General features: G+C 45.8%; 1 protein-coding gene across 1 annotated transcript; it reads right to left on the bottom strand.

Moving 5' to 3' along the window:
• Window positions 1–21,233: 21,233 nt before the first annotated feature.
• Window positions 21,234–23,564, bottom strand: LOC124708362 (pre-mRNA-splicing factor SYF1-like). The gene has a single exon (XM_047240037.1). The coding sequence runs from the start codon at window positions 23,562–23,564 to the stop codon at window positions 21,234–21,236; it is 2,331 nt and encodes a 776-aa protein (XP_047095993.1).

Below are 23,564 nucleotides of genomic sequence, written 5' to 3'. Positions count from 1 at the left end.
AAGGGAGATTGTTTCACTGATACAGTAAGAATACAGGTGTGGCCAAGTATCCTTTAGTGGCTGCTGCGACCAGGCATCTTGCCAAAGAAGAATAGAATTGCCTTGATGAAAAGTACAAGAGGCCAACTGCTTATATGATGTAAGATTACTCAAACAATCTCTCCACCAAAAAGATACCTCTCTTATTCTGGCAGGTGGCAGCACAGTAGTATAATACATTTCCCAAGCCATTGTGACCCAAGGAATATCAGCTTTATTATAGAATTTATGTAAATGCTTCATGAGGAGACAATTGTTCTGTACTGTAAGATTCAGCACACCTAAACCTCCTTGATCTTTAGGCCGACATACCAGGTCCCAAGCTGCTAATGGGGGATTCTTTTTTTGCAAGTCTTTGTCTCTCCATAAACAGTGTCTCCTAAATTTATCCACTTCATGGATTACCCATTGATACACTTTCAGGGAACAGAGAAAAAACATTGGCAGTGATGAGAGGACTGAGTTCACCATTCGTAACTTACTACCATAATTAAGGTACATGGTGCAGGATGGCAATCTTCTTTGGACAGTTTGTATCAATGGAAGAAAAAATTCTTTTCTTGGCTTAGTAGTACTTAGTGGCAGACCAAGGTATGTAAAGGGTAAGGACCCTTCTTGACACTGTAATGCAGAGGTAAAAGCAGCTACTCTGTCAGGGGTAATATTTATTGGGATGAGGTTTGACTTAGAATAATTAACCCTCAAACCAGAGACATTGCCAAAATCCTGGAGAATTGTCTGAAGATGGGACAATTGCTGCTCATCAGCCTGGAGAATGATCAAAGTATCATCAGCATATTGTAGGATAGGGAACCAAGGTGAGGATTGCATAGGAATTGGCCTTGATAGCAAACCATGATTCATTGCATCATTGACAAGAGACTGCAGTACATCAGCAGCAAGGACAAAGAGCAAGGGTGAAAGTGGGTCCCCCTGTCTGACTCCCCTTCTGCATGAGAAAGAAATACCTGGGATTCCATTCAGTAAGACTGAAGAAGAACCAGACTCCAGGATCTGCTTGATCCATTTGCACCAAAGAGGGCCAAAACCCTTAGCTTGTAGAACAGATAGAATGAAGGAGTGGTCAACTTTATCAAAAGCCTTTTCAAAATCCAGCTTCAAGGCCACAACTTCTTTCTTAGTCTTATGACAATGATGCAAGTATTCATAAGCCCAGGCTAGGCAATCTTGTATTGTCCTTGACTTAATGAATCCATACTGATTCTCATGAATAAGCCTCTGTATGATAGTTTGAAGCCTGTTGGCAAGTAATTTTGTCAGTAGCTTCAAAGTGCAATTGAGCAAGGAAATGGGCCTGAAGTCATGAACTGTCTCTGAATTTTCCTTTTTTGGCACTAGGGTGATGAAACAACTGTTTATACTTTGCAGACACAAATTTCCAGCATGAAATTGATTGCAGAGATCATAGAAATCCTTTTTAATAATGGGCCAACATCTCCTTATGAATTCAACATTAAAGCCATCAGGACCAGGTGACTTGTTGTTTGGGAATTCCTTGACAACTGCATCAATTTCTTCAGGTGAGAAAGGAGCTTCTAGAAAAGATAGATCAATGCTGTTTTGTACTAAGTGTGCCATAGGCAAAAAAGGAGAATGTGTCACTCTCTGCCCCAGTCTGTCTTTGTAAGCTTGGAGCAAAAGATTGGCCTTGGCAGAGTGGTCACTGATATTGGTTCCTGTAGAATCAGTGAGTGTAGCAATGTGATTCCTCCTTTTCTGACTTGAAGCCATGGAATGAAAGAACCTTGAGTTTTCATCTCCTAAAGTGACCCACTTTATTTTCCCTCTCTGCTTCCAATAGGTAAGCTGCTTCTGAAGTAAAACAGACAGATGACTCTTCATCTTTTTCCTGAATTTGGTTTCCATTGCAGATAAATCTCTGAAATTCTCAATGGCATCAATTAGGGAAATTAGAGAGTTGAGGTCAGCAATATCTTCTTTGATGGATGACAAGCTTTTGGACCATTTTTTCAGTTCCCTTCTCAAGAGCTTGAATTTTGCTGTGATTCTTTTTGCAGCATCTGCATAATGGATGGAGTGAGTCCAAGTTAACTCAACTAGAGGCAAGAATCCTTCCATATAAAGCCAATTGTTCTCAAATCTGAAGATATTGGATTTAGGCATAGTTGTTTCAATAGATATGACACATGGAATATGATCAGATGTGGTCATGGCTAAAGGATAAGCCATAGTGTTGGGGAAGTTCTCACCCCAAGCTAGGGAACAGAAGAACCAGTCTAGCCTTTGGAGAAGAGGAGCAGACTGCATGTTACTCCAGGTATATTTTCTGCCTTTCAAGGGAATATCTAGCAGACCAACTTGGCTAATGGCTTCATTAAAAAGGAGCATCTCATTTATATTACCACCAGGTTTATTCCTATCTTGTGGGGATCTAATGAGATTAAAATCTCCCACCATCATGTAATTCTCATCAGTTGGAACATGCAGATTATGGAGCCAATCAAGGAACTGTAATTGCTCAATATCAACACATGGTGCATAGATGTTTGTTAAGGTCCAGTACACATCTGACTTTGTGGCATGGAGCTCCACAGATAAAGCATGCCTATTCTGAAAAACTTCAACTCCAGAGAAAACAGCACTGTCCCAAATAGTGATAATCCCTCCTGACCTTCCAATGGATGGGACAAAAGCAAAAGAATCAAAATTCCGAGGGCAAATTTTTTTGAGGAAGGCAAGATCTACTTGCTCCTTCTTAGACTCTTGGAAACAGATGACTTGGCATCCACTCTCACGAATTTTATTGAAAATCAAGGTCCATTTATCAGGATCATTAAGCCCTCTGACATTCCAATTTAGAACCTTCCATAGGATTTTACTCATTGTGAACAGATATAAGAGCTAAACCTGGACTGATAGCCATAAGCAATCAGTATCATATACAAGATCATGCATGGATTCATGATATACCACATATCCATCACAGAATAAACATAGGACACATCTTCTGTCATAGCAAAAGTTCCAGCACAAATAAAAGTCTGACAGACTAAGATCAAGTTTACTAAGGTGACATAAACCTCATTACACTCAGACACTGGCAACATGGAATTGTTCAGATAAAAGAGATTACAGAGCTGGTAAATAGCTATACCCCATACTAGGGGCCAAAAGCAAAGAACTGAAGGCAGAGGGAGGCCTTCCTCACTTCTTCTTTGGGTTCTTCTTCTTATCTGCATTATTACTCTTCTTGTTCTTGGTCTGCTTGTCCCCGGCTGGTACAGCTGGGTTGTCTTTTTGTGAGGCATCCTCATCTTCTTCCTCTTCAGAAATATTGAATTTGGCACAGAGGTTCTTGACAACTGATCTCTTCACAGGAGGAGCAACAGCAGCACATGCAAGGCAATTTTTATCAAAGCAAGTCCTGGCCTCATACCCTTTATGCAGATCTTTAATTCTTGTGCTCCTTCTCACCTCAGAGCAATCAAGAGGAATCTTAGAATTCTTAGCTTTCTTGATCAGGGTAGATGTAGAGGAATGTGCATGTGCATTAGAGGTCCTTCTTGGAGCCTGGGGTGTAAGAAACCCCTGTGTAACTTCAGTGCTAGCCAGAGACAGGGTGCAAACAGGAGGGTTTTGTGAGGGGCAATGTCTTGGCAATACAAAGGTCCTGGAGGCAGAATCAGTTGGAGCATCCATCTCACCCAAGATCTGCCAAATTCTAGACTGCAGTAGATTCTTAGCCCAATCAAAATCCTCAGGGGTAAGAAGCTTGGCTGTGAAGAAATCAGCCCACTGAGCAGGCACAGTAACTGTGTTTACCACAATTCCATCAGGTTTAAAAAAAGAAGACCAGGCAGTTGTACCTTCTTTGGAGAAGTAAAATGATGTCCTGTCAGAGGGAATATTGGCTCCTAATTGCATAACTGGATCAATGGGCAGATCAGGCATAAGCACCATCCCAACTTGCAGATTGTGTTGCTGAATAACAGGTGGGACACCATTCACTGAATCATCAGAGTCATCAGACAGAGTGTTATCAGAGCTGATAGTAACAGTAAGATCACTATGGATCTCCTCCACTTGCATCATATCATCATTTTCTGCAGGGGCTTGCTGTGGTAAATTTGGTGCTGCCAAAGCAACAACCACAGGAGGATGGCCATTATTTTGTATGACAGGGTTCAGAAGGTCATTGAGCTCAAGGAAATCTGCTTCATCCAGATGATGAGGAGCATTATTGAGATCAATATCTATATTATGTGGCACAGCATTGAGATCAACATCCACTCCAAGAAAATGAAGATTCTGTCCAATGAAATTCAGATGGGGGTCAGCATTGTCATTTTGATCATGGGCTTGAGGAGCAGGCTGCCAATTAGGCCAGGCATCATTGGCTTGTTGGGCTGGTGCAGCAGCAGGCTGAGCATGAGCAGGCATCTGGAAGGCCACATTAGGCATAGGATGAGGTGTAGAGCCATCAGCTGGTGGTTGATCCTCATCAGCAGGTAAAGCACCAAGTAACTTCTGACTGAGTATAAAGACAGGGACAGACCAAGACTCAGCAGCCCATTCATTACCAGCTGATATAACACATGAATGGGGAATGTGATGCAGATCAACAACTCTTATTTTAGCAATTAAAGCACCATATGTACTAATCTCCTTATCCCATGAAATTAGAGCCCCAAAATCCTTGACAGCACCTCTAATGTGTTCATCTGCCCAATAATCTGAAGGAAATGCTAGCAGCATAATCCAACACTCACGGTTATAGGTAAAGGCTCGGTGATTCAAACCACGATTATGCTCTACAAAACTGATTTCACGGCCCTGGAACTGATGAGGACAATTGCTAATAAGCCAGTCTCTGTCAGAAATCGAGCTAACCCTTACATAAGCAGAGCCAAGGGGGCATCGCTGAGTGATGTCTAAGGTGAATCGTAGCTCTTCTTCAATAAAAGCTCTGAGAAATAACCTGGTCGCCGCAAATGGCTGATTAACCGGAGGCCCAGGAGTGATGGTGGCAATGGCGAGGTCTTCGTGCTTGGCGGAGGCCGGAGTTGCGACGTGATAGCGGCACTGCTGCGGTCGATGCGGAACCTCCAGGAGCTCAAAGTGTCCTGGGATGAACGGCGACGGATCCACCGGAAAGTTGGCCATCTCTGGTTGGCGCAATGTAGCGGTGTCAGGCGGCGGTATCGTCGAGGTGCTACAGTGTGTCAGAGCAGCAGGGGGAGCAGGGGTTCTCCAGGGAGGTGAAGCGACAACGCCGAGGCTGAGAAAGGAAAAAGAAGAAATGCCAGGATTTCCTTCCTTTGACTCCTTGTGAAAATGCTGACTAGCAGATCCAAGCGTCAGGAGTAGAGACGTGTCATCATCGGACGGCTGAGGTTCCTCCATGGCATATGGGATATTGAGATCCAGAGAGGGTAGTAAATTAGTTTCTTTTCCTTGTCGATTATCTGCCTTAGCTACCCAGATTTCTCTTTTATTTAAAGCTGCACGACAATCCTTTTGTATGTGACCAGATTTATTGCAACCGTGGCACCTGATTTTATTCCAACAATTACGGCGCAGGTGGCCGGGCTGGAGACAGCGTGGGCAGTGGCGTCGCGGGCCGTGTTGTGGTTGAACCGGTGGTTGAAGCCTGTCAAAGGCCGATGTGCGCTCTTGGGCCTGCGGGAATTGGAGTCGATCAAAAGCAGATACCCTCTGTTGGGCCGCATCCAAAGACTCTGGTTCCTGGAGCCTGTCAAAGGCCGAGACACGCGGCTGAGCTGTGGGAAGCATTGGCTCATGAGTCGCAGCGGCCTGGCCTTGCTGAGTTTGAAAACCAGGATTCGCGCCTGCCGATCCAACTGAGGCTTGCAAACGGTTAAAAACCGTATTGATGGGGATCTCATTAGCTTGATGAGCAGGATTAGGGCCCCAAAAGATTTTCCCCAGTTGATCCTCCGAATATTTGGCCGCAAGCAGCGCCTTGATTTCTTGTAAGTGCCCATCATCAAGAGAATCCAAAACAGAGGCAACAGGCTGATCATCAAGACCAAAACGGAAGCAGCGTAAAATCTGTTGCCAATCAAACCCAGCAAGAATAGCTTCTGAAAGAGTCTGTTTTTCTTCGTCAGATAGACAGTGCAGGAAGGTAAAACTGGGGGGTTGAGCTGGTCTGGGAGCAGGCCTTGCAAGGGGGACTGTATTTGCTCCAGTCAGAGGCTGGCTGACAACTGCAGCATACGACTTCTTGCCGACAACTGTCCAGGACTGGTGCTCTTCGTGTTCCCAAAGACGAAATTCCCGAGCAGAATTTGGACCTCCATTACCCCACAGGAGGAAGAAAACATCAAAATCCTTACACTTAAAATGTCGGAGGTTGTTAACAAAGAAACCAACTTGCTTATTGCAGACCGAGAACCTGAAAGTTCTGTCACGCAGGTGCGAGACCTTGAAATCCTGCGGGATACCACCCAGACACGCTTGCAGAAGCAGGGCGACCATGGCTGCGTCCAGACGATGTTTTGAACGACCAAATGAAGCCACCAAGAAGAACTCTTGTCGACTATGTGATGCCGAGAAGGCTACTGGGCAGTGGAACAGATTCCAGATTTGCTTCTGCAGATTAATGCCAGGGCGGAGATCTAGAGCAGGGCCACTCTCATGATCCGCCATTACCCGCATAGAGGGCTGATCTTGTGAGCAGATCTTGACCCGATGACATGGCAGGGAGATCTCAGAGCCCAGAGAGATAACCTCGCCGGAGCGGAGGAAACATGCGTCAACCAGAAGCCCCTCCTGATCCATAAGGGCAAGCCGCCTTGCATGCGGACGGAGGTAGAGAAAGCCAGAGTCGGAATCCGCGGAGAGAGGACGCTTGGAGAGGAAGGAGCAGAATTTTACCTGCCAGCGAGCTGGCGCGCCCTCCATGGTGCCCGTGGAGAGAGGGGGGGGGGGGGCGCAGGGACGGCAGGAACACACCCGATCACCGGCGATCGCCGGTGGGAGAGATCCCAGATCTCATCGCATAGTAAATTGAAGTCAATTAGATCTTGAGCTATCATGTAACTTTCACACACATTAATACTATCTGAAGAAGCACATGGGAATTAAGAGTTTATGGAGGGAGCAACCTTTATTGTAACTCATTGGTCCTTTTCTTCTTCTTTTGGTCTAGTTCAAACGGTGAGCACTGACTCGGGTACATGCAAATGTGTGTGGAACGTTATCTACATGCATATTCACGGATAAGTTAGCATAAATCTTAATCTGTAAGAGAAACGGACCACCTTCTATTAGCCCTAGAAGAAACAAAACTATTAGCCCAAACATACATGAGCACTCTTGCAACCGCCGGAGAGCACTACAACACGTTGATGTCGGTGTGAGTTCCTGATATGCCAAATAAAGCGTGTCAAATCTAGAGGTCCTAATCTTTCACACCTTCAAGTATCACATTGCATTGCTCGGTATGACCCTTCTACAGCCCTTGCCAAGCAAATAGGAAATTTTTCCATCCCAATGCATGCAATCAATGCTCCCGCGTATCCCAGGAAATACCCTAGCTGCATTTTGTGCTAGGATCCGAGCTGCATCTTTTGCATTTGGCGCTCTGAAATAGTCTAGCTCAAACACTGCCACAACTACTCGACGAAACATGATGACTCTCGAAGCACGTAAACTCTGAGATGCGTAAATAGTCATGTTGTGCATCTGGGGGAGCTCCATACGCGAGACACTAGAGAGCAGTTATGAGTCTGCTCAGTGGTTCTTCCTGACTGGACTACGATGTGAGATGGCTGGACTTGGCGGTAGCATCGGTGGCTGTGGGGATCCCGGGTGGGTGGCTGGTAGGCGAGCACGGAGAGGCCACTGCAACAACGACGACGGTGAAACAACAAGGTGGGAGGCAGATCGGGTGGGGGGAGGGGTAGGAGGCGAACCAACGGGATTATTGGTTATTCTATTAGGCTCGAGGAGTGGTATCAACTAGTGCAACAACCAGCATGCCATGAATGTTGTTATCACTTCAATCCGGCAATCGGGGATTTGGTGAATCATGCATCCGGTGCCATCCACTTTTCTAGTGAGTGAGACGCCATGTTGTCTTAAGTAGCACATGTGCATGAACAGTGAAATAATGAGCACCCCTTGTTGTAGCTATCTGATAATATATAAATCCACCACATATGGGATTATTAGAGGAGAAGGTAGTGAGACCTCACGATGTGCGCGAGCCCATGAAACCTCCTAATGGCTCATTTGATTCATAGGATTTACATAGGAATAGTATAGGATTTTGATTCTATGGGAATTTTTCCTATGCTTGTTGTTTGATTCATAGGAATATATTCCATATGAATTAATTCTATAGAAATCTTTTAGTGCAAATCCTATGGGAGAAAACATTAGGTCACACCTCATGAAAAATTCCTTTGGTACAATTAAAGAAAACTTCTCTTCCGATAGGATTCAACTAGGCATGACATCCCTAATCCTATGCTTTTCCTTTTCCTATATTTTTCCTATCATATAAATCAAAGGAGCCCTAAGATGGGTTTAGCTTAATGAGAATATTGACTATGTAATATAGGATTTATTTCCTCAATGTATTTTGCACATGTGGCCTTGTGCGGCAGGTCAAGCCCATGAACTCACTGTATCGACTCGAAGTGCTGAATTTCTGCTAGCCATGTAAGTCGTGGAAAACTAAATCTTAGTCGTTTGTAAATCACGGAGTAGCACAAATCACAATGCAAATCCTATAGTTGAAGTTTTAACTTATCTCTAACTTAATTCTCGGTCTCAAGAGTTTCTATGTCTCAAAAAGTGAAAACAAAAGGGTGAAACATACTCTCTCGATTTCAGATTAGTTGTTGCAGATTCAGATGGAGAAGTACATTTGTATCACAACTCACAAGGTCAGAACAGATTCCCAAGAGTCTGATTATTCGTACTATAGTTACATTTCATACATTAATTTTACACCAGCCGTGTCCTCTTGCATTGGTGAGCGACACCGTGGAGTTGTTGTCCGGCGCACGCACGCTGGAGCCTCTTCGGTCCGGCCCGGAAATCGTCCATCTCCGCCACGGCGGCGCCGGCGCTAGCAGCTGCAGTTCTCTTGACACAGAGCATCTCCCTGAACGTACTCTCGTCGCCGTGGAGAAGCTCGAAGTCGTTCCACCGTTTCCAAAACTCAGGGCGAACCTCGGGACCCGTGAAGCTCACCGCGTAGACGTACAGCGCCCGGGCGCGCGCGACCTCCCCGAGCGCGATCTCGAGGTCGGCGAACCTGACGCACATCATTCTCGCGCCCTCGTCCGGGAGGCCGCCACCGCTTATCGCCTGGCAGTACACGTCCCTCGCCTTGAGAACGTCGTAGAGCTCGGTAGCCCGCACGACGTACACCTCGTAGACGCCGAGCCTGTCGCCGGCGGGGACGGCGGTCGCGGCGTCCTGGTAAACCTTCATCGCGCGGCTAGCCAGGCCAAACTCCTCCTCGAATCTTGCATACGTAAGGTACAGTGCCTTCTTCCTCTCCGGCGGCGCCTGCAAGACGGCGCCCTCGAACAGGTCCCTCACCCTCTCCGGCCTGCTCCTCACGTGCCTCTGCACGAACTTGGCTAGGTACGCTTCCCAGATGGCCTCGTCGTGAGGGTGCCTGAACGACCTGACGCCGCGCTCGTAGACTCGGAACGCGTCCTCGAACCTCTCGAGAGGTGTTGGGTGTGAATGCTAGTAACACCACCCACATGCTTCTTAAATGATTCGGGTCTTTTCCAATTTCTAAAACCATCTTTAACAAAGGCATCTCCTCCGGGACCTCCATTGGCTCTCTCTTTGAACAAGAAACACACAAAGCAAAATGCCGCATCCTTTCCGATAATATATTCTAGCCAATTGTAGTGATGAAACCAAACACAACTAAAGTGTCGATTTTTGCCCTTCTTTTTTGTTGGCGGGAAAGCATGCTCATATGGTCGGCATGGACCTTTTAGGATATATCCTCTCCGAACATCATCTTGAATATTAACATCATAACTTGAAATAGGAATCCTGTCCCCCGGATCATGTGGACAAAAGTGAGCATCATATGACCTTGCATTTGGTTGTTGGGGTGAGGGTGGGTGTGGTGTTGTATCTTCAATGTCAATCTCACTCTCAACATCGGATTTGACTTCTTCATCGTGAGCAATATAAGATTGGATCGGAGATGCAATCTTCTTTGATACTTGTTTCTAAAAAAGTAGCGCAATTTGGCTATTTCTCTTCATTTCTACACAATTGAAACATTCAAACATTACTAATTTAACAATTTTATGTATTCTTCATCATATAAGACTTAACATACATATGTACAGAGAGCAGTTTATATGAAAATAGCTGAAATGCACTAGCAGTTCATTCATACTACTGTGCTGAACAGAGTTAGAGATCAATATGTGCTGAATAGGTCATTAGCGGAATAGGACTCAATGGTCAATTGCTCAATGGTCAGTGGCTCAGTGCTGCGGCCGGCGGCCGGCGGTCATCGCGGGCGCGGTGCGGCGGCAGTGAGGGCAAACCTGCAGGGTGTAGAGGGCGGGGGGGCGGACGAGACGCAGGCACGCAGCTCAGGCGGGCGAGCGCCGGACTCGGCAGAGACAGCGGGCGGGGCGCCGGGGCCGACGAGCAGCGGCGGCCGCGGCCGGCGGGGAAGGGGTGGCAGACGGTGGGCGGCACCGGGACCGGGGCGGCGGGTGGCGGCTGCGTGCGGTATCGATGGCGTCGGGGCGTGGACCGCGTGGTCGAGTGCGAAGAATCGTGCCTTTCTTCATTTTTTCTGTGCGGTATAGGCTTGGGCCGGTAGAATTCTGGGTGGGCCACGGCCCCCTCGGCCCCCGCTGCGTCCGCCCATGCAACACATGACCCAAAAACAAAAGAAAAGTGACTACACCCAAGGTTCTCGTGCCATAATGCATCAGCAGTCGAACTTGTGATCTATGCAAGAGGTGCATTGCATAATGATTTTGTCAACGATGTAACATTGCGTCCAAGGCCACGGTCATAAATCCTGATGTTTCCTAATCCTAGGTAGTGTGTACATGGTGTGCCATATGTGATATGGCTGAAACTTTGCACTATCCACTTCCTTTCGCTCCAATAGTTTGTGAATGATTTTGTGTACATGGTGTGCTACTCTCCTTCTTCTCTTTTATAATAGGAAAATTATCGGGCAAATAATACCATTGGGTGCAACAACTATATCATGAATGATTTTATCACTTCATTGTTGTCTCAATGAGTGGTTTCAACTCGTGCAACAACAAGCATGTCATGAATGTTGTTATCACTTCAATGTTGTCTTAAGGAGCACATGTGCATTAACTATGTAGCAATGGGCACTGATGCGTGCATTTTTATCATATTTTTACACCATTGTTTCACTAAGATATCTTTGAGTAGCAATAGGATTTTTGTATCTCACTGCCATCACGCCCTTTTATGCTTGTCTACACAGGATCTCGAAATATTAAGGCAATGATGAAATATCAACAAGAACTATCATTTTATGGTATTTTGACGTGATAAAAATCTTTTAAGCACTTAAATATGCACATGTGTGAAAGGGGAATGCGAGAATAGCTTCCAGAGAGTTTAACGGGCGTCTGTACGGGGGAGCTCACCCGTACCGTCCGCACGTACGTTGTGTCAGGAGGACTGCCTCGTCAAATACCCTCGCCTCCCGCAGACAGATATGTGATCCAAGCACACACGCGACCACAAACACCAGAACACCGCCCCAAAAGAGATCTCAAGGAATAACAAGAAGGGGCATCATCCAAGTTGCTACCCGGATCATTGGAGGACAAGGCATCATCACCTTCATCATCAAACCCATCACCATCTCCATCCCGTTATCCCATTAGATTGTAATCTCTATTGCCATTGTGGGTTTGTACTTGAATTCACACAGTTACCCTCATTCCATTCGCAAGATTATGATGATGTTCTTGATTAATTTTTTCCATGTGTGAGTAGTTCACTTCGTTCTTGGGGGAGATGGAGAAACCCTAATAATATTATAATGTGAATGAAGATGATTTATAGTTTTGCACTATGATTGTATGTTAGTTCTCTTTCGTGATGTTACATGAAGTCGACTATGTAACAATTTCCTAAGGGTCACGGGAGGGAATTACCCTCGTAAGTATGATAGTGTATACGACGGGAAGTGACATACCGTGTGCGATGCATTATTGTATGGAAGGAGGGGACAAGAGAGGACTCATCATGGTTCACAAATAACCATGGGGTAATTCCTTAATTGTGATGGATCAATAGGTGTTGCCAAAAGTTATCGTGGTGTCTATTCAGGGATGTGTTATAAAATGCACACCTCAACATCGAGCCTTTCTCGGGAGTAAAGATATGAATTATCATGTTTGTGTTCTTAGTTAATACTAGAGGTGGAACCAACAACCCCGAGAACATTTTATTTTATAAAACAATCCTACAAAACTCTCTCAAAACAATACCTCATTTGGGATTCAAGACATCTTTAAGTAATTGTAGATCTTTACTAGTAGCTCCTCGTGGTTCGATACTCTTATTTCGAAACTAGCTACAACTGATTCGTGTACTTGCAACCATCAAGCTATTTTCTGGCGCTGTTGCCGGAGAGCTCAGCGCTTTTGGTCTTTCTTTTTAGTTGCTAATTTATTTATTGTTCTACTTTGGTTGGTTTCGAGTTTCATTTGAAATACCATGGATGACTACCAACGTGAGATACAACTTCAATTTGTAAAGAGTGTAAAGAGCTCTGGTCCTCCCATGGATGTTTTTATTGTGTGTTTCTCCATTTACAACTCAACTACAACCGAAAAAAATCTTAGTTGCAGCCAACTTGCAAATCACATATTAGCAAAAATCATGATGCAAATTCAATGGTTTTAGACCTGCTTATTGATACGTCTCCGACGTATCGATAATTTCTTATGTTCCATGCCACATTATTGATGATATCTACATGTTTTATGCACACTTTATGTCATATTCGTGCATTTTCTGGAACTAACCTATTAACAAGATGCCGAAGAGCCAGTTGCTGTTTTCTGCTGTTATTGGTTTCAGAAATCCTAGTAACGAAATATTCTCGGAATTGGACGAAATCAACGCCCAGGGTCCTATTTTGCCACGAAGCTTCCGGAAGACCGAAGAGGAGTCGAAGTGGGGCCACGAGGCGCCGCCACCATAGGGCGGCGCGGCCCAGGCCCCGGCCGCGCCGACCTATGGTGTGGGGCCCTCGTGTGGCCCCCGCGTTGCCCTTTCGCCTACTTAACGCCTCCGTCGCGAAACCCCCGGTACCGAGAGCCATGATACGGAAAACCTTCCCGAGACGCCGCCGCCAATCCCATCTCGGGGGATTCTGGAGATCTCCTCCGGCACCCTGCCGGAGAGGGGATTCATCTCCCGGAGGACTCTTCACCGCCATGGTCGCCTCCGGAGTGATGAGTGAGTAGTTCACCCCTGGACTATGGGTCCATAGCAGTAGCTAGATGGTTATCTTCTCCTCATTGTGCTTCATTGTTGGATCTTGTGAGCTGCCTAACATGATCAAGATCATCTATACTGTAATACTATATGTTGTGTTTGTCGGGATCCGATGGATAGAGAATACTATGTTATGTTAATTATCAAGTTATTACCTATGCGTTGTTTATGATCTTGCATGCTCTCCGTTATTAGTAGAGGCTCTGGCCAAGTTTTTGCTCTTAACTCCAAGAGGGAGTATTTATGCTCGATAGTGGGTTCATGCCTCCATTGATACCAGGACAGTGACAGAAAGTTCTAAGGTTGTGTTGTGCTGTTGCCACTAGAGATAAAACATTGATGCTATGTCTAAGGATGTAGTTGTTGATTACATTACGCACCATACTTAATGCAATTGTCTGTTGTTAGCAACTTAATACTGGAAGGGGTTCGGATGATAACCTGAAGGTGGACTTTTTAGGCATAGATGCAGCTGGATGGCGGTCTATGTACTTTGTCGTAATGTCCAATTAAATCTCACTATACTTATCATGACATGTATGTGCATTGTTATGCCCTCTCTATTTGTCAATTGCCCGACTGTAATTTGTTCACCCAACATGCTTTTATCTTATGGGAGAGACACCTCTAGTGAACTGTGGACCCCGGTCCATTCTTTTATACTGAAATACAAATCTGCTGCAATACTTGTTCTTTACTTGTTTTCTTGCAAACAATCATCTTCCACACAATACGGTTAATCCTTTGTTACGGCAAGCCGGTGAGATTGACAACCTCACTGTTTCGTTGGGGCAAAGTACTTTGGTTGTGTTGTGCAGGTTCCACGTTGGCGCGGAATCTCCGGTGTTGCGCCGCACTATATCCCGCCGCCATCAACCTTCAACGTGCTTCTTGGCTCCTCCTGGTTCGATAAACCTTGGTTTCTTTCCGAGGGAAAACTTGCTGCTGTGCGCATCATACCTTCCTCTTGGGGTTCCCAACGAACGTGTGAGTTACACGCCATCAAGCTCTTTTTCGGCGCCGTTGCCGGGGAGATCAAGACACGCTGCAAGGGGAGTCTCCACTTCCCAATCTCTTTACTTTGTTTTTGTCTTGCTTTATTTTATTTACTACTTTGTTTGCTGCATTATATCAAAACACAAAAAAATTAGTTGCTAGCTTTACTTTATTTATTGTCTTGCACTCTATATCAAAAACACAAAAAATTAGTTACTTGCATTTACTTTATCTAGTTTGCTTTATTTACTACTGCTAAAATGGCCACTCCTGAAAATACTAAGTTGTGTGACTTCACAACCACAAATAATAGTGATTTCCTATGCACACCTATTGCTCCACCTGCTACTACAGCAGAATTCTTTGAAATTAAACCTGCTTTACTGAATCTTGTTATGCGAGAGCAATTTTCTGGTGTTAGTTCTGATGATGCTGCTGCCCATCTCAATAATTTTGTTGAACTATGTGAAATGCAAAAGTATAAAGATGTAGATGGTGATATTATTAAATTGAAATTGTTTCTTTCTCATTAAGAGGAAGAGCTAAAGATTGGTTGCTATCTCTGCCTAAGAATAGTATTGATTCATGGACTAAATGCAAGGATGCTTTTATTGGTAGATATTATCCCCCTGCTAAAATTATATCTTTGAGGAGTAGCATAATGAATTTTAAACAATTGGATAATGAACATGTTGCTCAAGCTTGGGAAAGAATGAAATCTTTGGTTAAAAATTGCCCAACCCATGGACTGACTACTTGGATGATCATCCAAACCTTCTATGCAGGACTAAATTTTTCTTCGCGGAATTTATTGGATTCAGCTGCTGGAGGTACCTTTATGTCCATCACTTTGGGGGCGGCTACAAAGCTTCTTGATGATATGATGATTAATTACTCTGAATGGCACACGGAAAGAGCTCCACAAGGTAAGAAGGTAAATTCTGTTGAAGAATCCTCTTCCTTGAATGATAAGATTGATGCTATTATGTCTATGCTTGTGAATGATAGGACTAATGTTGATCCTAATAATGTTCCGTTAGCTTCATTGGTTGCTCAAAATTCTAGGCCATATCCTGCTAATAGTAACTCTTATGGTAGATATGTTTCACCTAATGAGGAAAAGATGTTAGAAATTGAAAGATCCACCAAGAGCTTTATGCAATCACAATATGAGCAAAATAAATTGTTTACTAAAACTATGAATGAACAATCTACCTTGTTGAAGAATATAGGAAATCAACTTGAAAATCTGAATATGGAGATTTATGGGTTGCAAACTAAACTTGCAAATGCTGAAAACCGAATCTCATACATGTCTGCGTCACAATCTTCTTTAATTAATAAAATGGCTGCTAAACCTGAGGATATTGAAAATAAAATTGTTACTACAGCAAATGCCATCCAATTTAGAATTAATGAGAATATAAGATTAATGGCTGAACTGCGTGCTAGGTGGGATAGAGAAGAAAATGAAAAACTAGCTAAAGAGAAAAATGTAGCTAAAGTTTGGACTATTACCACCACTAGCAATGCTAATGATTCACATGTTGCTGCACCTCCTACTATTAATGGTAAAATAATTGGTGTTGGCAATGTTTCTACTCCTAGTGCAAAGCGCGCAAAATTACCTGAAACTGCTAAAACTGCTGAAACTGCCCGTGATAAAACTGCTGAAATTTTTTCCAACCTTGGGGATGATAATCCCATTGCTTTAGATTGTAATAATTTAGATTTTGATGATTGCCACATCTCTGAAGTTATAAAGTTCTTACAAAAACTTGCTAAGAGTCCCAATGCTAGCGCTGTAAACTTGGCTTTCACAAAACATATTACAAATGCTCTCATAAAAGCTAGAGAAGAGAAACTAAAACTTGAAACTTCTATTCCTAGAAAGCTAGAGGATGGTTGGGAGCCCATCATTAAAATGAGGGTCAATGATTTTGATTGTAATGCTTTATGTGATCTTGGTGCAAGTATTTCTGTTATGCCTAAAAAAGTCTATGATATGCTTGACTTGCCACCATTGAAAAATTGTTATCTGGATGTTAATCTCGCTGATAATGCTAAAAAGAAACCTTTGGGGAAAGTTGATAATGTTCATATTATGGTTAACAATAACCTTGTCCCCGTTGATTTTGTTGTCTTGGATATTGAATGCAATGCATCTTGTCCCATTATATTGGGAAGACCTTTTCTTCGAACCGTTGGTGCTACTATTGATATGAAGGAAGGTAATATTAAATATCAATTTCCTCTCAAGAAAGGTATGGAGCACTTCCCTAGAAAGAGAATGAAGTTACCTTATGATTCTATTATTAGAACAAATTATGATGTTGATGCTTCATCTCTTGATGTTACTTGATATACACTTTCTGCGCCTAGCTGAAAGGCGTTAAAGAAAAGCGCTTATGGGAGACAACCCATGTTTTTACTACAATATTTTTGTTATATATTTGAGTCTTGGAAGTTGTTTACTACTGTAGCAACCTCTCCTTATCTTAGTTTTGAGTTTTGTTGTGCCAAGTAAAGTCTTTGATAGTAAAGATTACTGCGCAGTTTCAGATTTCTTTGCTGTCACGAATTTCGACCTGCCTCCCTGTAGGTAGCTCAGAAAATTAAGCCAATTTACGTGCATGATCCTCAGATATGTACGCAACTTTCATTCAATTTGGGTATTTTCATTTGAGCAAGTCTGGTGCCTCGATAAAATCCATCTTTACGGACTGTTCTGTTTTGACAGATTCTGCCTTTTATTTCGCATTGCCTCTTTTGCTATGTTGGATGAATTTCTTTGATCTATTAATGTCCAGTAGCTTTATGCAATGCCCAGAAGTGTTAAGAATGATTGTGTCACCTCTGAACATGTTAATTTTTATTGTGCACTAACCCTCTAATGAGTTGTTTCGAGTTTGGTGTGGAGGAAGTTTTCAAGGATCAAGAGAGGAGTATGATACAATATGATCAAGGAGAGTGAAAGCTCTAAGCTTGGGGATGCCCGGTGGTTCACCCCTGCATATTCTAAGAAGACTCAAGCGTCTAAGCTTGGGGATGCCCAAGGCATCCCCTTCTTCATCGACAAATTATCAGGTTCCTCCCCTGAAACTATATTTTTATTCGGCCACATCTTATGTACTTTGCTTGGAGCGTCGGTTTGTTTTTGTTTTTGTTTTGTTTGAATAAAATGGATCCTAGCATTCACTTTGTGGGAGAGAGACACGCTCCGCTGTAGCATATGGACAAGTATGTCCTTAGGCTTTACTCATAGTATTCATGGCGAAGTTTCTTCTTCGTTAAATTGTTATATGGTTGGAATTGGAAAATGATACATGTAGTAATTCTAAAATGTCTTGGATAATTTGATACTTGGCAATTGTTGTGCTCATGTTTAAGCTCTTGCATCATATACTTTGCACCCATTAACGAAGAAACACTTAGAGCTTGCTAATTTGGTTTGCATATTTGGTTTCTCTAGAGTCTAGATAACATCTAGTATTGAGTTTTGAACAACAAGGAAGACGGTGTAGAGTCTTATAATGTTTACAATATGTCTTTTATGTGAGTTTTGCTGCACCGTTCATCCTTGTGTTTGTTTCAAATAACCTTGCTAGCCTAAACCTTGTATCGAGAGGGAATACTTCTCATACATCCAAAATCCTTGAGCCAACCACTATGCCATTTGTGTCCATCATACCTACCTACTACATGGTATTTATCCGCCATTTCAAAGTAAATTGCTTGAGTGCTACCTTTAAAATTCCATCATTCTCCTTTGCAATATATAGCTCATGGGACAAATAGCCTAAAAACTATTGTGGTATTGAATATGTACTTATGCACTTTATCTTTTATTAAGTTGCTTGTTGTGCGATAACCATGTTTTCTGGGGACGCCATCAACTATTCTTTGTTGAATATCATGTGAGTTGCTATGCATGTCCGTCTTGTCTGAAGTAAGAGAGATCTACCACCTTAATGGTTGGAGCATGCATATTGTTAGAGAAGAACATTGGGCCGCTAACTAAAGCCATGAATCATGGTGGAAGTTTCAGTTTTGGACATATATCCTCAATCTCATATGAGAATAATAATTGTTGCCACATGCTTATGCATTTAAGAGGAGTCCATTATCTGTTGTCCATGTTGTCCCGGTATGGATGTCTAAGTTGAGAATAATCAAAAGCGAGAAATCCAAAATACGAGCTTTCTCCTTAGACCTTTGTACAGAGCGGCATGGAGGTACCCCATTGTGACACTTGGTTAAAACATGTGTATTGCGATGATCCGGTAGTCCAAGCTAATTAGGACAAGGTGCGGGCACTATTAGTATACTATGCATGAGGCTTGCAACTTGTAAGATATAATTTACATAACTCATATGCTTTATTACTACCGTTGACAAAATTGTTTCATGTTTTCAAAATAAAAGCTCTAGCACAAATATAGCAATCGATGCTTTCCTCTTTTAAGGACCATTCTTTTTTACTTTTATGTTGAGTCAGTTCACCTATCTCTCTCCACCTCAAGAAGCAAACACTTGTGTGAACTGTGCATTGATTCCTACATACTTGCATATTGCACTTGTTATATTACTCTATGTTGACAATTATCCATGAGATATACATGTTACAAGTTGAAAGCAACCGCTGAAACTTAATCTTCCTTTGTGTTGCTTCAATACCTTCACTTTGATTTATTGCTTTATGAGTTAACTCTTATGCAAGACTTATTGATGCTTGTCTAGAAGTACTATTCATGAAAAGTCTTTGCTTTATGATTCACTTGTTTACTCATGTCATTACCATTGTTTTGATCGCTGCATTCATTACATATGTTTACAAATAGTATGATCAAGGTTATGATGGCATGTCACTCCAGAAATTATCTTTGTTATCGTTTTACCTGCTCGGGACGAGCAGAACTAAGCTTAGGGATGCTGATACGTCTCCGACGTATCGATAATTTCTTATGTTCCATGCCACATTATTGATGATACCTACATGTTTTATGCACACTTTATGTCATATTCTTGCATTTTCACGGAACTAACCTATTAACAAGATGTCGAAGAGCCGATTCGTTGTTTTCTGCTGTTTTTGGTTTCGAAATCCTAGTAACGAAATATTCTCGGAATTGGACGAAATCAACGCCCAGGGTCCTATTTTGCCACGAAGCTTCCAGAAGACCGAAGAGGAGTCGAAGTGGGGCCACGAGGCGCCGCCACCATAGGGCGGCGCGGCCCAGGCCCCGGCCGCGCCGACCTATGGTGTGGGGCCCTCGTGTGGCCCCGCGCGTTGCCCTTCCGCCTACTTAAAGCCTCCGTCGCGAAACCCCCAGTACCGAGAGCCACGATACGGAAAACCTTCCGGAGACGCCGCCGCCAATCCCATCTCGGGGGATTCGGAGATCTCCTCCGGCACCTGCCGGAGAGGGGATTCATCTCCCGGAGGACTCTTCACCGCCATGGTCGCCTCCGGAGTGATGAGTGAGTAGTTCACCCCTGGACTATGGGTCCATAGCAGTAGCTAGATGGTTGTCTTCTCCTCATTGTGCTTCATTGTTGGATCTTGTGAGCTGCCTAACATGATCAAGATCATCTATCTGTAATGCTATATGTTGTGTTTATCGGGATCCGATGGATAGAGAATACTATGTTATGTTAATTATCAAGTTTTTACCTATGTGTTGTTTATGATCTTGCATGCTCTCCGTTATTAGTAGAGGCTCTGGCCAAGTTTTTGCTCTTAACTCCAAGAGGGAGTATTTATGCTCGATAGTGGGTTCATGCCTCCATTGATACCGGGACGGTGACGAGAAAGTTCTAAGGTTGTGTTGTGCTCGTTGCCACTAGGGATAAAACATTGATGCTATGTCTAAGGATGTAGTTGTTGATTACATTACGCACCATACTTAATGCAATTGTCTCGTTGTTAGCAACTTAATACCGGAAGGGGTTCGGATGATAACTCTGAAGGTGGACTTTTTAGGCATAGATGCAGCTGGATGGCGGTCTATGTACTTTGTCGTAATGCCCAATTAAATCTCACTATACTTATCATGACATGTATGTGCATTGTTATGTCCTCTCTATTTGTCAATTGCCCGACTGTAATTTGTTCACCCAACATGCTTTGATCTTATGGGAAAGACACCTCTAGTGAACTGTGGACCCCGGTCCATTCTTTTATACTGAAATACAAATCTGCTGCAATACTTGTTCTTTACTGTTTTCTTGCAAACAATCATCTTCCACACAATACGGTTAATCCTTTGTTACAGCAAGCCGGTGAGATTGACAACCTCACCTGTTTCGTTGGGGCAAAGTACTTTGGTTGTGTTGTGCAGGTTCCACGTTGGCGCCGGAATCTCCGGTGTTGCGCCGCACTACATCCCGCCGCCATCAACCTTCAACGTGCTTCTTGGCTCCTCCTGGTTCGATAAACCTTGGTTTCTTTCTGAGGGAAAACTTGCTGCTGTGCGCATCATACCTTCCTCTTGGGGTTCCCAACGAACGTGTGAGTTGCACGCCATCACTTATCTCTCAAAAAGTTTATATTTCTCTCAAAAACTGAAAACAGAGTGGCAAACATACATTGTACTGTATCACAAGTTTTGAACAAGTTCTCAAGAGTCTGATTATAGAGATAATTTCTTAATGTAGTGATTACATGAATGCATACATCAATTTTACACCAGACGTGTCCTTTTGCATTGCTGAGCAATGCTAGCACCGCTGAGTTGTTGGCCGGCGCACGCACGCAGCAGCCTCTTCGGTGCGGCCCGGAAATCGTCCATCTCCGACACGGCGGCGCCGGCGCTAGCAGCGGCAGTTCTCTTGACAAGGAGCATCTCCCTGAACGTACTCTCGTCGCCGTGGAGAAGCTCGAAGTCGTTCCACCGTTTCCAAAACTCACAGTGAACATCTGGATCCGTGAAGCTCGCCGCGTAAACGTACAACGCTCGAGCGCGCGCGACTTCTCCCAGCCCGATCTCGAGGTCGGCGAACCTGACGCACATCGTCGTCGCGTCCTTGTCCGGGAGGCCGCCACCGCTTATCGCCTGGCAGTACACGTCCCTCGCCTTCAGAACGCCGTAGAGCTCCGTGGCCCGGGCGACGTACACCTCGTAGACGCCGAGCCTGTCGCCGGCCGGGACGGCGCTCGCGGCATCCTCGTACACCTTCATCGCGCGGCCGGCGAGTCCGAATTCCTCCTCGAATCTTGCGTACTTAAGGTACAGTGCCTTCTTCCTCTCCGGCGGCGCCTGCAGGACGGCGCCCTCGAACAGGTCCCTCACCCTCTCCGGCCTGCTCCTCCCGTGCCTCTGCACGAACTTGGTCAGGTACGCTTCCCAGATGGCCTCGTCGTGGGGGTGCCTGAACGACTTGACGCCGCGCTCGTAGACCTGGAACGCGTCCTCGAACCTCTGGTGATCTTCCAGAAAGGTGGCATGGTCCAGCACCAGCAGCGGCGTGGCGAGGCCGAGATCGTGCATCCTGTCGTAGACGGCGCAGGTGGAATCGAGCGATCCGTGTGTCTTCGTCAGGTCCAGGTACATGATCCACAGCTTCAGAGATCGGTGCAGTTTCATTTGGACGGGCTCGCCGCTCACGGCGGCAGCGGCGCGCCTCCTGACCTCGGCCGATGGCTCCGACGTCGCTTGCCGGATGAGGTCGATGACACGCTCGGGATTCTGCTGCCTCAGCTCCATATTTGCCCATTCGCAGTAGACCGCGGCGAGGTGGTCCGGGGCCGTGAAGTTCGCCTGTGTGGCCCTCTGGAAGACGTCTCGGGCGCACTCGACGCGGCCGCGGTCCTCGCACATCTTGGCCAGCGCTAGCCAGAGCGTGTGCGGCGGCTTCCCGGTGGCCTTCGCCGGATCGACGGTCCTGACAGCCTCCACGTAAGTCGCGGCGTGTCTCGCGGGATCCTTGTCGAAGATCTTGGCCCGCTCGTGCCATGCCTGGACGTCGTGCGGGTTCTGCCTCAGCAGCACGCCGTTGAGCAGCTCCGGCCGGCGCTCCAGCAGCCGCTCCAGCCTCGCCATCGTCAAGTCCGTGCTGTCTCGGTCCGACAGCCAGAAGCTCTGGATGTCAACGGTCTCCGCTTGGCCGAGTTCCGCGGCGGCCAAGGCGTGCTCGAAGTGCAGGTAGGCGTCGAACACCATCTGGAAGTCCTTGACGTTGGTCGCCGTGGTAGCGCCCTCCTCGAACACGTCCCTCGCCTTGCCGTGGAGCCCCGTCCGCGCGTAGTGGCCAGCCAGACACGTCCACAGCGCACCGGCCTCGTCGCGGAAGAACGCGCGGATGCCGCCGCGGAGGATGGCGTCCACCGGCATCCCGGCGACCTCCTCCGGGTGCTGGGCGAGTAGGCCACAGAGGTCAAGAAGCAGCTGGCGCTTCGTCGTGCCCTTGACGGACACGAAGCCATCGTCGTTAATGGCCGCGGCGAGGTGCTCGGCGGCGTCGCGCCATCTGCCGGCGGAGACGAGGAACGCGACGAGATCCTCGGCGTGCCCAGGATCGAACTGGAGGTGGCGGCGGTGGACGGCGAGGGCGGTTTCGGCCGGGCAGCCTTGTAGGGAGGCGAGACGGAGGAGGAGCGGCCACACGCGGTGGTGCTGCGTGACGGGGAGCGAGCGCAGCGCCCGGTCGAGTGCCCGGCGGGCGCGGGTGAGGAGGCGCTGGTCGAGGAGCGATGAGGCGTACATGTGCCAGACGCGCGGCATCCGTGCCATGCCGGCGGCGAGCGCGCGCTCGAAGGCGGCGTTGGCCTCGGCGTGGGCGCGGTGGGTCACGGGAAGCGCGCGCGCGGCGTCGGCGAGCTCCGTGAGGTAGGCGTGCCAGAGCTTGTACGAGCCCGGGAGTGCACGAAGCGAGCGCTCGTAGATGGCAGAGCGCTTCGCCGGCGGCGCCGCGCGGAGAGAAGATAGGTACCGCAGCCAGCCGGACAGCCTGAACGGGTCTCGCAAGACGTCCTCCTCGTACGCGACGTCGTCCGCCGAGACCTCGATCTCCAT

The sequence above is a fragment of the Lolium rigidum genome, chromosome 1 (assembly GCF_022539505.1).
Source record: "Lolium rigidum isolate FL_2022 chromosome 1, APGP_CSIRO_Lrig_0.1, whole genome shotgun sequence".
NCBI lineage: Eukaryota > Viridiplantae > Streptophyta > Magnoliopsida > Poales > Poaceae > Lolium > Lolium rigidum.
This window is presented reverse-complemented; position numbering and strand designations above follow the sequence as displayed.